Source organism: Muntiacus reevesi, chromosome 19 (genome assembly GCF_963930625.1).
Source record: "Muntiacus reevesi chromosome 19, mMunRee1.1, whole genome shotgun sequence".
NCBI classification, from domain to species: domain Eukaryota; kingdom Metazoa; phylum Chordata; class Mammalia; order Artiodactyla; family Cervidae; genus Muntiacus; species Muntiacus reevesi.
The window spans coordinates 40881768-40897116 of record NC_089267.1 but is presented as its reverse complement, the minus strand read 5'-3'; the positions used below and the strand labels follow the sequence as shown (position 1 = coordinate 40897116).

The following is a 15349-nucleotide window of genomic DNA, read 5'->3' as shown; positions in this document are numbered from 1 at the left end:
AGGAGAAACCAGCAAAGGAGCCCAAGAAGGCTTCGCCAGTGAAAAGGTATCCAGAAAGTCAAGTGAAGAGGGCCATTTAAAGAAGTCAGATGCTGCTGCCAGGGAAGAAAGTTTTCAAACAAGGTCAAGAGCTGCCAACAGACCTTTAAGAAACAAACAAAACTTCCCCCCAAAAACAAGATATTGGATCCAACAGCACAGAAGTCTTTGGTGACCTTTTTATGGAACAGCTGCTATGGCATGGGGTGGCAGAGAGAATGGGAATGAGGAACTGAACACCATGAGAACATTCAACTCTTCCAAATATTGATAGTATTGCTATAGAGAGTGGAAAAATGGGGCAGTAGCTGGAGAAGGCAAAGTGAGAGGGAGGATTTTGGTGGCGGGTGGTGGTGGTTTACTTGCTACGCTGTGTCCGACTCCTGTGATCCCACAGACTGTACTCCACCAGGCTCCTCTGTCCATGGGATTCTCCAGGCAAGAATACTGGAGTGAGTTGCCATTTCCTCCTCCAGGGGAATCTTCCCAACCCAGGGATCAAGCCCTGGTCTCCTGAATTGCAGGCGAATTCTTCATGCCTGAGCCACCAGGGAAGCCCACTGAAGGACTTTTAAGCCTTTTTTTTTTGGTCCTCTTTATGAGTGGAGAAATAACAGCAAGTTCTATGCCAATGTGAGTGATCCAGTAGAAAGGAACACACTGAAGATGCAGGAGACAACTGCTGAAACAATGCTTCTGAGTGGGTGAGCAGGCATGGGGTCTAGAACCTTGGTGGAGGGCTGGCCTCAGATGGGAACAATGACATTTAATCCATACAGCAAGAGGTAGAGAATACAGGGAGAGAGGCTGACAGGGGAGTGCAGAAGTTGTTTTTCTAATAAAAAATCAAGACACATGGAAGAAAGCATTTTAAAGTTGGGAAAGTCCCAGAAAATCTAAGCTGAAGGCCACCATGCCAATATTAGATATACACCAGCTGGCTAGTTAGGAGTGCATTCTACCATGGGGAAAAATAACTTCCCATGTAATACTCACAAAAATCACATCTTAGTCTTCCTGTCTTACATTCCTTTTCCACCTCTCAAACACAATAAAACAATTATTCACTGAAATTCCTATGTGATTTGATCAACAAAAGTGGGAATTTAGTCAAGTCAAATTTTCAAGCTGCCAAAAAACAACAACAACAAGAACAAAACACTCCAGTCCCTTTCTGAGATTCACAGCCTGCAAAAGAAGGCTGTTTTCTCGGTTACCTGGATATCGACTGAGTAGTCCTGGCTCACTGGTACCAGCTAAACTAGTACCAAATCCAGAAATAGCTGGTAGTTAGGAACTGAGAACCTTCTTACAGACAGTGAATGGGGAACCTTAGCAGTTCTGTGCCATTGTTAGAGGTGATCAGTTTGGTTCAGAGATGGAATGACCTGGAAAATCCTAAATCTGCCATTAGTTTCAAAAGCTTTGATCTCATCTAAAGAAACCAAACTTTGTTGGTATGATGCGCTTGGCTGCATTTTTTTTCTATTTTAAGATTATTCATTTTTCATTACCCATTTATATGATTTACGATTCTATATCCAACAACAGTAGCCATCTCCAGAAAAATAGGTGGCTCTCATCTTTCAAAATAGACATGTCCCTGCTTTCTTGTCAAGCGAAATAATGCTCCCTATAGTTTACAATTTCATTTCTCCAAGCTACCATTTCAGGTATCTTCTGCAACAATAATCATGCATTCTCAAAAAAGAATCCATGGGTAGGAAATACAGAGGATAACTACAAATAATATTACCCAGTCAAGTTGTTTAAAAACTATGATGCCTCAAGAATACTATATAAAAGTAAAATGCATTATTAAATAGCAGTCAACAAAGTCCAGATTCAGCCATTCTACTGATATTAAAATGTACAATGTAACACAAATACATAAACTGTGCATGTGCATTCAAAGAAATGAAAGGTTAACAACTTATTGACTGGAGATGTATTAATACGTCTTTTGTCACTTGAACGTTACTGACCAGAGATCTTTGATAAAATTGCTGGCCACAGGCACTGATCTCTACAAAAATCCCCTGGTCAATAATGTGTTAACAGATCTAAACAAAGACAAAAAGCTTTTAAAAATTGCTCATGGATTTAAAAAAAAAATTTTTACTCTGTAATCAAATTAGAATGAACATCTAAAATGACATTAATGACTGAATGACAGCTACATATGTGAAACAGCAAAAGAGGCTATAGTTGAAAAGGGCATGGGATCTACCTTCAAAGAGCTTATAATCAAGGAGATGGCGAATACATACTGCTCATTAGGTATCAATCTACCACTTAAAGATAATTTTAATACGAGTTTCCCTGTTGGCTCAATGGTAAAAAATTCATCTGCCAATGCAGGAGACATGGGTTCAATCCCTTATGTGAGAAGATCCCACATACCACAGAGTAAGTCCACGGGCCACAACTACTGAGCCTGTGCTCTAAAGCCTGGGAGCTACAACTGAGCCCACGTGCCCTAGAATCCATCCACTGCAACAAGAAGCCCAAGCACTGCTGCTAGAGAGTAGTCCATGTAGCAAGGAAGACCTAGCACAACCCAAAACAAACAGAACTTTTTTTTAAAAAAGGTAATTCTGAGAAAAACTAAATTGTCTTCATGCCCCATGGAAACAGAATAAGCTGAAACACCTAGTAGCAACTATTCTAAGCAAACAAACGGAATACAAGTGTATATTTCATGGGGCAATCACCATAAAATCATTTAAACTTGTATCTCTTTCCCCACAAAGAAATGTGTAATAGCTGTTCCTCATATGTCTAGATCAGCACTGTCCAACAGGGATGTAATGCAAGCCACAAATCTAACTTAAAATTTTCAAGCAGACACTAAAAAGTGAAAAGAAAGTGAAATTAATGCTAATAATACTTTACTTAATATATCCAAAATATTATCAGATCAATATGTAATGAATGTAAAATTAATAAGACATTTTACACTCATTTTTTACTAAGTCTTGAAATCTAGTGTATACTTTACACTAACTGTACATCCCCATTCAGACTAGCCACATTTCAATTACTCATTTTTTGTCGTTATTTTCCAAAGTTAAAGTAATTCACAAACAGTAATCAATCTTTTCAGCACTATAATAACTGCATAAGGAATACAGTGCACTCCAAGCTTTGTCAATAACCCCTAGCAGAAATTAAGATAACATTATTTCCATTGAAGATGGAGCACAACAGAAAAGCGTATTTTAACTTCCAAGGGTAGACCGCAACAACAAAATGAGGAAAAGCACTATGTCCATATCTTGGCATCCTGTTCTGCTGCTTTGTCCTCTGGACCATTAGAAAAAGCTGGGAGTACTGGAAGGCAAACACAAATTACTATGAAAGGCAAATTTTGAACTGATGTGACAATATAACCATACCTTTAAAACCTGTGATGGACCTCAGATTATCATAAAATTCCCAGCAAAGTGTACCAGAAAATTAGCTGTGGATACAATTCTCAAGTCCCAATTTACATTTTTAAGGTAGCACTGGAAGCAATTCGAACTTATATTTTGTAAAAGATTAAAGCATACCATGGACATTGCCAGTTCAAAAATTTTTGAAATACCTACTGAGATACTGTCAAAAGCCTAAACCATTTCTTCGTGTTAACTCCCCCAAAAGTAGTCAATAACAACTAATCTTTTAAAACTGATCCCTGATGAGGTTGTCTCAAGTTAAAAAAAAAAAAAAAAAGGTAATGAGCAATGTCTTTTGAAACTTACTTCTCATATTAACATCTATAGGATTTATACTTGCAGCGTGAACTTTGATAATGACTTCATTTGGATAGTGAATCATTGGTATCATCATGTTCTGGGTAAATCGAAGCACTTCATTACTCCCATATCTATCTATCACCCAAGCAGGCATGACAGTGCTTCTTGGAGAGGTAGTACTAATTTTTCGAACTGAAGGCTTTTGTACAACTTGGCTTCTCCAAAAGCAAACCGCAGTGTATGCATTTCTTCTAAACACACAGGTCTTCAAAAATCCCATTGTAAACAGTGGTTGAATTACGTGCCCTAATTAAAAGGCACTTAAACGGGATCAAACCCTCACACCTGAATTCCGTCAAATTCTCCCAAACACCCTGGCCGATTTCAAAGCTGAGAATTTTAAAATGAATACAGACTAATGGAGCAATCAAAGTAAGAAGAGTATGGATCTACTTTACTCTTCACATCTGAAATGCTCCAATTAACATTCGAATAAGTATGCCATTCATTCTCCTCCTCCCTTACACCCGCTCCCCTTAAAAACAAAACCCCTAAAATCCTGCCCTGTCCCGGAAGCCCTCTGCGGGAGAAGCCGACTCCTCTCGCGATCCAGACGCCACAGAAATTCACGCTCCCAGGCTTCCGCCGCGACCCCAGCCCGGAGTCTCCTTGCCACCCTTTCTCTTTCCCTTCGGGAGTAGCTTAGCGGCGCCAGCCAATCGTGTGCAAAGATCATTTGCCTTGGGCTGCAATTCGACCAATCCGAGAGCTCGGTGCTGACAGGTTCTGTGATGATCAAAGATGGCTGCGCCCATGTAATACCAGCAGCGGCAACTGACCTTTCTGTTTTCCTCCTCGTCACCTGGTCCCTGTGGTGGCAGACGGGGCACGAGAACCATGTTGGGCCGGACCCTCCGAGAAGTGAGTCGAATTGTCTGCTGAGGGTCCAAGAGGTCGGGAAGATTCGGGGAATCCTTGTTCTTGTGGACGAGGGGTCCCCCTTCCTGACCGTGTCTTGGTCAGCCTCGCTGCCTTCTTCCTTAGAACCTGGGGGGATTCGGACCTCCGAGTCATTAGGCTGTGCTCCGTGTATCCTTCCGGAGTTGCATTCTCAGCGGGGAAGGCTTCTGCACCGCGGCGTTGTGGGGTGGAAGGCACAGTGGCTTCTCTCGATTATTCGTTAGCTCAGGCTGCCTCCAGCCCTTGATGGCCTCGAGGTAGGCTCTGCCATGTAAGGGGGATTTAGCTAGTCCTTGTCCGCTACACTCATCTGATGCAGCCCTCACTAAAGAGCCCGCCAATCTGTACCTTGCAAAAGCCAAACTAGTGATTCTTAGCTCCCCACCCCCACCCCGCATATATTCATTCTCCAAGCTTCAACAACCTCCAAGATACCAACGATTTTCTTACCTGTGCCTCCGTTTCCTTCACCTCATTTTTTAACTCTAGGCTATATTTGTGAATGTTTTCTGGACATCTCTTCCAAATGTTCCACAAGCACCCCAGACTCAATTTGACCAAAGTTGACTTAATTATTGTAACAGAACCACCTCTTGCGTCTCAACCTAAATCATAAAAAACAAAAACCTGATTTCTGATATTCTGTTGTTCAGGATACAACTGTTATTCCAGTTGCCCTTAGATTTTTCTTTATATGTCATGTCCAATAGGTCACTAAAGTCTGTTCATTCTTTTTTGAAATTATGTCTGGAGTCTGTACTCTCATTTTATCCTTGCTCGTAGGGCTTTAATTCAGATCTCCTTGATTTCTGGCACAGATCTCCCAACCTGCAGAGCTGTCTGATAGCAGGCCCACTGCTATCAGAATCACCTTGGGCCCTCCTTAAAAACTACAGCTGTGTCCCCCTCATGCAGGTCACTATGGTAAGGCCCAGAGGATATGGTTTAACCTTAGCTCCCAGGTGATTCTGCTGATAGATTTATCAATTGAGGACCTACCCCACCTTATATCTGCCTTCCATCTTCCATTTATGTCGTCACTTGGGAAGTCTTTTTCTTTTTCCAGCTGGCAGCCTTTTAGAAAACTATAAATTATGAGAACTTTAAATTCATCAGCTTTAAGTAATAAACACTATTCCCTTAATACAGTTTTGTTCTACCAGACTAAATTGCATCTGCTTATACTGTCAGTGAACAATCTAATTTGTTCTTGAAAAAATTTTTTTAATATTTTTTAACTACAAACTTAATGTAAAATGAAATACAACCTAAAAAATGGGGTATTTTTTTTTCTGCCCTTTCCCCCAGCACTACCTTTTTTGTGCCACCCTTCCTCACTAATGTCCAGTGAGCCATTGTGAGAACAATTGTTACCCCAAGGGGGAAAATATGTTTAGGGAATCTGACCCAAGGGTAGCCAGAAAGTTGCCTTGACATGATTACTTTCACTTAGTCACTCCTTTAACAAATATTTATTGATGCCTATTGTGCAAAACATTATTTGGTTATTTTCCCAGACCCTCATATATCTTCTGTCCACTCTGTTATTTCCACATCATTGTACCAGTGCCCCAAATTCTATGAATTAGAGATTAATTTAGTACATATTCCATTTTAAAGATGGATCTTTACACATTCCTTACGTAAAGATGCCTGGGACAGTTGAATGATTTATCCATTGTAATTATAACAGTCAGATTTCTCTCCATCACACTCTGGCTGAGATTATCAATTGAAGGAAGAGAAAATTTGTAGGGGAGGGGATTTGGGGAAGGACTGGAAACTGTGGTGTTTTGAGACAACTTGAGGGACCTGAGTGGAGGCTTAGGGCGGTAGAGGAGCCCTGGGAAGAAATACTCGTGGGTGTGTGAGTCAGTCAGTCGTGGCCGACTCTGCGACCCCATGGACTGTAGCTCACCAGGCTTTTCTGTCCATGCGATTCTCCAGACAAGAATACTGGAGTGGATTGCCATTCCCTTCTCCAGAGGATTTTCCCAACCCAGGGACTGAATCCATTTGAGCTATAGAGAAGCACTAAAAGGAGGTAAAATGCCAAATGGGAGATAAAACTGCTACTTGTAAATTTTAGCCAGGTACTTTCAGGAAGGGGAAGAGTCTTACTTTCAATCTTTGTTTTTTAGTGGCCTGATCCCAGTGTTTCTAGGAACCAAAAACCACACTAGTATTACTGGCCCTATAGTTATATTAAATGATTATTGTTATATTAAAGAAAATGAATTTTATATCCAGTAGGCTTCTTGGTGGTCTAGCCTAAGAACATGTAATTACTGTTCTATGGGAAAATAGATTCCAAATTTTAAACAACTCAGTTCATTCCTTCAGTTAACATTTATTGAGCACCTCTGTTCTAGACACTGAGGATCAATATGAAGACAGAAATTCCTGCCCTTATGAAACCTACGTTTGTGTGGGGAAGGAGGCATTAAATAAGTTTAATACTATAATTTCAAGTAGTAGAGGTGCTATGAAGAAAGGTTAAGCAGGCTATTTTGTCGTCACTCCCTCAGTCCTGTCCGACTCTACAGCCTCATGGACTGCAGCATGCCAGGCTTCCCTGTCCTTCACCATCTCCCGGAGTTTGCTCAGACTCACGTCTGTTGTGTCAGTGATGCCATCCAACCATCTCATTCTCCATCGCCCCTTTCCCTCCTGCCTTCAGTCTTTCCAGCATCAGTCTAGTGTGAGAATTATTTGGGGGATATGGATGCTTTAGAGTGATCAGGAAAGTTTCTCTGAGTGGGTGATATATAATAGAGGCCTGAACGATAAGAAGGGTGAACCCTGGGAAGAACTGGCAGAAGGGTCTTTCAGGCCTTCCACTTTCAGGAAGAGTAAGTGGAAAGTCTCTGAAGCAGGGGCAAACTCAGGGGCAAACTTGACTTGTTCAAGGAAGCTCTCTTCTCACCCAAGAGAACTAAACGAGGAGGAGAGTAGTGGGAGATGAGGTTAGGGAAGCAGGAACCAGATCACCTTTCAGGCCAGGGGAAGGAATGTGGGTTTTATTTTAAATGTAATGCAAATCCTCTGGAAGGTTGTGAGTCTTTGGACATGATCTGATTTACAATTTAAAAAACTCCAGGCTACTCAGGATTGTGATCTGGAGGAAGGCAAATGGAGAAGCAGGGAGGCCAGTTAGAAGGCCGTTGCCTTGTCAAGAGCTGATGAGGCATGGATAGGGTGGTGGGAGCAGAAGTAATGCAAAACAGGGGTTTCGTTTCTTAAGTTTGGGCTTTCTGACGGACTGGATATAGGTTTGATGGAAAGAGACGAGTCGAGGAGGATGCTTAGATTTGGGGCCTGGGCAAGTGGCACAGTGGTAAAGAATCCGCCTGCCAGTGCAGGAGACACAGGAGATGCGGGTTCAATCCCTGGATCAGGAAAATCCCCTGGAGAAGGAAATGGCAACCCACTCTAGTATTCTTGCCTGGAGAATTGCATGGACAGAGGTGCCTAGCAGCCTCTAGTTCATGGAGTCACACAGTCAGACACAAGTCAGCACAGCACGCAGCATCAAGACGGGACAGACTCTGCAGGGAGCATGTTGTGAGGAGAAAATCATCAAGACAGGATAATTTTGAGATGCCTCCAAAGATATCCAAGCAAAGAGGTTGGTTAAGCAGATGGATATAGGAATGTGGAGATCAAGAGAGAAGCTAGGTATGAAGATATGAGTTGGCCAGAGTAGAGGAGATAAATTGAAGTCATAGGGACATATGAAATCACCTGCAAAGGTGAGTGTAAATATAGAAGAAGGCATAAAACTTTCCAACATTTCAAGGTCAGCAGTAGGAAGCACAGCTAGCAAGAGAGACTTGAAGGAATGGCCAGTAAGGCAGGAGGAAACCAGAGGGCTTGGTATCCTGAAATACAAATGGAAGAGAAGTGCTTCCAGGAGGGGGTGATGTTGAATGCTGACCCAGACTGAGTGTAACTGCTGGATTTAGGAACGTGAAGCTGACTGGTGATCCTGAGGTGCTGTTTCTTGGAACAGTGGAGACAGGAGCAAGGATGTTAAATGGGTGTGTTAAAGAGAGTACCAGTCAACCAGACACTCAGCTTCCAAGGGCTCTTCTATACCTTCAGCATTTATCAAGACAGTTTTTCTTTTGAAAGACAGTTCTTTTCCTCAGTGACTCTCTGATGTTATTTATACCTGTGAAGTTAATAAAATGTTGTCTATCGGTTACAGAGGAGTAAATGCTATTACACTTTGCACAGAGAAGTAGTGGAGTATAGTGGAGCATGGGCTTCAGAAACAAGATCAGACCTTAGTTGCTTTCTAGCTGTGTGATTTTAAGCAGGAACTTCGGTAATTTATCTGTAGATTGGAAATAATAATATCAGCCTGTTAGTGTGAATATAAAGGTTAAATGAAATGTAAAACATATAGGATAACACCTGGAACTAAGAGCTATTATTAGCACTGATTTTGTTACAGTGACAAAATTACTAGATTATATGTGTTTATAGTTCTCTTTTCCCTTGTTCTCTAAGAAGAGTAGTTCCTGCGGAAGATTTCCTCATTTTTCTAAGAAGGTGTATTACTTTTCTATTGCTGCATAGCAAATTTGTCTTAAAATAACACAGTGTTAAAACACCCACAGTCTTATCATCTCATACTTTTATGGGTCAGGGCTGGCGTGGCTGGGTTCTCTACTCAGTCTCACAAGGCTGGACATAAGGTGTCAGTCACCCAGAGCTGCAGATTCTTTGGATGCCTTGGGATCCTCTTTCCACCTCACTGGGGGCAGAGTCCATTGCTTTGAGGTTGGAGGACTGAGTTTTCTTGCTGGATGGTAGAGTAAATGAGCTCAGGAGATGTGGGATGATTAGAACTGAGGTTTGGGAGAATACACAGATGCTGGTAATGACATGGTCTGGGCTGTGACCGTGCGAGTGGGTAACTGGAGTGAAGTGAAGAGTTTGTGTCAGGGGAGCTCAGGAACTGAGAGACCTGGTGTCAGTGTACCTGACTTGAAGTTTGAAGTCAACAAAAATAGCTACAGTGAACCAGCTGCTAAAATCTTTCATAAATGAAAAGGAGTACCAGGGAGACTGTTAGGAGAGGAATATAATCTCCTCCAGGACCTGTGCATCCGATGAGCTGGGGGTTTTGAGAAAAGAGGCAAGAAAAAGGCGTTGAGGACAAGGGTAACACCCGCCCACACCATCTCCCCTCCCTGGACTCTGGTACATGGTAAGTAAGAACTAAAATAGCCATCCTGTGGGAAGACTGCAGGAGAAGCAGTGGCCTTAAGGAAAAGTCTAGTTTCCATTAGAGAAAAGAAATGCTAGGGAGAGAGAATTTGTTTTCTTAATGAAAACTTTTCCACTTGATTTCATCTTCTATTCAGATATGACACTTTTAGTTTTGCTCCAGGGGATCTGTAGTACTTGTATTATTTGTCACAATCCTTATGCCTAGTCCATTCTAGCTAATTAGCATCTTTGTTTTCATTTCCCTTCTCCACTACCCTTATTGATTTTCTCAAATTTAGATTTCCTAAATATGGTCCTAACAAAGATCACCGTTTAAAATGAGTACTCCCAGAACAGTACGGAGCTTCCTTAAAAAATCAAAAATAGAGCTACTCTATGACCCTGCAGTCCCACTCCTGGGCATATATCCAGAGAAAACCATAATTTGAAAAGATGTATGCACCCCAGTGTTCATTGCAGGACTATTTACAATAGCCAGAACATGGAAACACCCTGACTGTCCAACAGATGAAAGGATAAAGAAGATGTGCTATATTTACACAATGGAACAATACTCAGCCATGAAAAAAATAAAATGAAATAATGCCATTTGCAGCAATATGGATGAACCTAGAGATTATCATACTAAGTGAAGTAGGCCAGAGACAAATATATGATATCACTTATACATGGAATCTTAAAAAATAATGATATGAGTGAATTATATACAGAACAGAAATAGACCCACAGACATAGATATCAAACTTATGGTTACCAATAGGAAAGAGGAGGGGATAAACTAGGAGTTTGACATGAACATATACACACTACTACACATAAAACAGAGAACACACAAGGACCTACTTTATAGCACAGGGAAATACACTCAATATTATGCAGTAACCTATAAGGGGAAAGAAAAGACATGTTTGTATTTGTAAGGGAATCATTTTGCCGCACATCTGAAGCCAGCACAGCCCTGTGAATCAGTTATACTTCACTAAAGGAATGCGCCAGACGGTCTCATTTCTTGCCTTTGTAACCACACCTGCAACTCCTCACCTCTTCCTGTCATGCCAGCTGGTGAGTCAGCAGGCAACTGGAGGATAATGGGCATTAGGGGACTTGAGGGGAGACAAACAAGAGGAGGCAATAGCAGACATAATCTTCCTCGTGTTACAGTTTTGCTCTAGGGTAGGCCTGTTGATGAGAGTTCCCTCTGAGACGGTAAGGCGTCTGCATACAATGTGGGAGACCCGGGTTCGATTCCTGGGTCGGGAAGATCCTCTGGAGGAGGCAGTGGCAACCCACTCCAGTACTCTTGCCTGGAAAATCCCATGGACGGAGGAGCGTGGTAGGCTGCAGTCCACGGGGTCGCAAAGAGTCGGGCACGACTGAGCCGCTTCACCTCACCAGGCCTGTTTATCTCTCTCTGTCTGTCCATGTGCTTCTGCAAGTTCTGATTCTTGCACCCAGCCTATTTACATAAGCCTACTCCATATTTACAGTATCACAACACACTGCTGTCTTTTCTTCCTTTTCAGCTCCACTCTTCTCAAGAGTCATACAAACCATTCAGCAGTAATACCTCTTTTGTGACATTCAGTTATCTCCCCACCCTCCCAGTATCCCCATGGTAGCCCTTTCCTCCTCCTGGGCATCAACAATAGGGGCTCTCTCAGTGGCCTCTTTACACTGCTTTTCTAGCTCAACACCCTCAGGCCTAAGAATACCACCTCTCTGATGATTTATTCAACAGTTTAGAGCAGAACACTTGCAGATTTTCCCCTAGACGCAAACTCCTATTGCTTGATACACATTAGGACACGTGAAAATACAGTCAACATACAGGACAGGCTGCGCTTCCACTGGTGCAGAGAGAAATCGTGAGGGAGCAGATGTTAAGTTACCCTTTACTATTTGTGTGACTTTGAGCAAATCACTTAACCTCTCTGAGCTTCGGTTAATTTATCTATAAAGTGAGGTTAATAATCAGCTGATGGTTTTAAAGGCTAAATAAAGTGATAATGCATGTAAAGCCACAGTAGTGCCTCGTCTTGATGTTGAATCTAAACCTCACTTCAAATTTTTACATTTAACCACTCTATCTGCCTGTCTCAGTATAACATTCGAAACTTCTGCAGACTCGCAAAAGTTTTTTTGAATTGTGTACCTCCTAGGTTTCTGCAGCACTGAAACAAGGCCAGGTTACGCCAACCGAGCTCTGCCAAAGGTGTCTCTCCCTGATCAAGAAGACCAAGTTTCTAAACGCTTACATCACTGTATCAGAAGAAGTGGCCTTAAAGCAAGCCGAAGAATCAGAGAAAAGGTATAAGAAAGGTAAATTACTTTGAATTGTCCTTAATTGTTACATCCCGAGAGAGTGAGTGTAATTGGATAAAGCAGTCTCCATTTGGCAGGTAGAGCTTTAAACATAAAAAAAAAACTTCCCTTATTTAAAGACCTGGGGAATTCCCTGGAGGTTCAGTGGTTAGGACTCCACACTTCCACTGCTGGGGGCTCACGTTCAGTCCCTGGCTGGGGAACTAAGACCCCTCAAATCTCGTGGTATGGCCAAATAAAATTATTTTTTAAAAGAAGAACTGGTGTGAGGTATAAGAAAAATGAGACTAATAGGTATGTGATGCTTTATAATGTCCAACTCGTAACACAAATTTGATTTCTGAAGAAGTATCTTTAGCAAAAGCTAGTAGCTGTCTTAATAACTAGGATTAATGTCTCTGTATTTCGAACTAGATATTTTTTCTATTCTTTTGGTTTCTTAATGCAGGTCACTCACTGGGGGATTTAGATGGAATTCCTGTTGCAGTAAAAGATAACTTTAGTACATCTGGCATTGAGACAACCTGTGCATCGAACATGCTGAAAGGTAAAATTTAACTAGCCGGAGCATTGTTTTTATAAAAATAAGTGTTTTTCAGTTTAAATTAAAGATAAGATACTAATGCACCAAGATATCTTAGACTGATTATATCTGCAAAGGAAATAACTTCAGGTGGAATATTACCTTCTTACTATTTGCTCCCTCAGAATGCAAAGTTATTCTTCAGGGGTAGGCCTGCGTAACAGAGGAATCCTATTTAGGAAGCTAACATCACTGTAAATACACTAAGTGAACTCTAACTCCTCTGACTTCCACTCGTTGATAGTGTAGAAATAAGTATAAAGTGGCTGTCATTACCCCTCTTTTGCAGATGGTATAAGGATTTATTATTAATAACATCTACTATCTGATTATTTTTTTATCTCCTGGCTCCTCCACCTTATATCACTATACTTAGTATAATGATGCTTAGTTTTAATTTTTGAAGTTTAGTAGGTCAAAAAGGAATCATATTTATCAATATATGGTTGGATCCTAGAAGGAAAAAGAAATGGAAAAAGGATAGAGAACTTCACACTAAAACTAATATTCTGAGGTGTATGCCCCAAGTTCCTCTGATAAAGTAGATTGTTGTTAATTGTTTGCGAATATACACTAGATAGAGGAAGTTTTAATTGACAATAAAGATCTATTCCTGCTGGAAATAGATAAAATCTTGTGTGATATAGCACATCTGAGAAGAAAAAGTCAGTGCAATGAGCAGAATAATGATTTGTGATTAATTTCAAATGAGTTGGGTACCTCTATCATTCAATATTTTGTAGTACTGTTAGCGTCAATATTTTTAGATTATAAAGATGGTGAATATAGAGACTTTCTTTAGAAAATATAGCAGTCAGCAGCATGAAAAAATTAACTTTCAGAAGAATGTACAACTTAAATTAGGAATAAGTAGCATTTGTCAATATGAATTGCTTAATCACAGTTTAAAGTTGTTTCTTACACAGGATTTACATGTTCACTGTTTTCTTTCCTATGAGAAAAATTACTGAATTTTTAGGAGGACAGGAGCAAGGAAGGGAAGGGGATTAAGAGGTATAAGTGACTATGTATAAAATAAATAAGCCATAAGAGTATATTGTACTGCACAGGGAATATAGACAACATTTTATAATAACTTTAAGTGGAATATAACCTGTAAAATATTTGAATCACTATGTTTTACACCTGTAATATAACATTTAAATCAGCTATACCTCAGTTTGTTTTTTGTTTTGTTTTTCTTTTTTTTTTTTAAAGAAAACTGAATTTTTTTCAGGTTATGTACCACCTTATAATGCCACAGTGGTTCAGAAGTTGTTGGATCAGGGAGCTCTACTAATGGGAAAAACAAACTTAGATGAGTTTGCTATGGGGTAAGTAAGATTAAAATTTTCTTTTCCTGTATTTCTTTCATCTGTGTCTTCAATTTCCTTACGTGTAGGTACCTAAAAGTAGTGTGGTGATTTCGTGAGGACTGTCTTGCCAGTTCCTCGCCAGTTCCTCAGTTCCTCCACGAGAGATTACGTTAATGAGGTGATTTCATGAGGCCTCTGTTGCCAGTATTCCTCAGTCCCTTCACCTAAGAGTAGTGAGGTGATTTCGTGAGGCCTCTCTTGCCAGTATTCCTCAGTCCCTTCACCTAAGAGTAGTGAGGTGATTTCATAAGGACTCTTGCTGGTTTCTCAGTCCCTCTATGAGAGATTGTGTTCTGCTGATAGATCATATCTCACTTTGGTTTTGATTTGCATTTCCCTGATGACTAACAGTGTTGATGACCATGTGTTTATTTTGCTATCCATATGTCTTTGGTGAAGTATTTATTCAAATCTTCTCAATTAGTTGTAAGAGTTCTTTCCCATATAGTCTGGATTCAAGTCCATTATCAGATAGGTGATTTGCAAATATGTTCTCTGAATCTCTGGCTTGTCTTTGCATCCTCTGAATATGCCTTTCAAATAGCAAAAGTTTTTAGTTTTGATGAAGTCCAGTTCATTGTTTTCTTCCTTTAATGACTCATGTTTTTTGTGTCTTTTCCAAGAAAGCTTTACCTTTTCCAAGGTCATCAAGACTTTTTTCCCAATGTTTTCTTCTAGACGTTTTATAGTTTTAGTTCTTAAATTTAAAATTGTGATCCAGTTAATTTTTTGTATGTTATGTGAAGAAGCAAAAGTTCATTTTTTTGCATATGTCTATCCTGTATATCTGGGACCATAGGAATTCAAATTAAATTACTTTGATTTCTTTGCCAAAAATCAGTCCAACATATGTATAGGCCCATTTCTGGATTCTGTTCTGTTGATTTGTGTATTCCTAATCCATTATCATGGTATCTTGATTATGGTAACTTCATAGTAAGCGTTGAAATTAAGTAGTATGAGTCCATCTTCATTGTTGTTCTTCAAATTATTTAGCATATGCTAGGTCCTTTGCATTTCCATATAAGTTTTAGAATTGACTTAATAATTTCAGAGAAGCTTAGTGGGATTTTGACTGTGGTGGTATT

At 40.4% G+C, this 15349-nt stretch overlaps 2 protein-coding genes across 2 annotated transcripts in view; one reads left to right on the top strand and one right to left on the bottom strand.

Annotated features, from left to right (window-relative positions):
• Positions 1–4465, bottom strand: part of RTN4IP1 (reticulon 4 interacting protein 1) — a 51750-nt gene extending 47285 nt beyond the window's left edge. Inside the window, exon 1 of the mRNA XM_065911629.1 lies at positions 3786–4465. Coding sequence (XP_065767701.1) covers positions 3786–4059 — 274 coding nt within the window. The 5' untranslated portion in view covers positions 4060–4465. The remainder of the gene's footprint in view (positions 1–3785) is intronic.
• A 102-nt stretch (positions 4466–4567) lies between these two features.
• Positions 4568–15349, top strand: part of QRSL1 (glutaminyl-tRNA amidotransferase subunit QRSL1) — a 28610-nt gene continuing 17828 nt past the window's right edge. The window contains exons 1-4 of the mRNA XM_065911628.1: positions 4568–4700; positions 12140–12299; positions 12751–12849; positions 14123–14219. Coding sequence (XP_065767700.1) covers positions 4677–4700; positions 12140–12299; positions 12751–12849; positions 14123–14219 — 380 coding nt within the window. The 5' untranslated portion in view covers positions 4568–4676. The remainder of the gene's footprint in view (positions 4701–12139; positions 12300–12750; positions 12850–14122; positions 14220–15349) is intronic.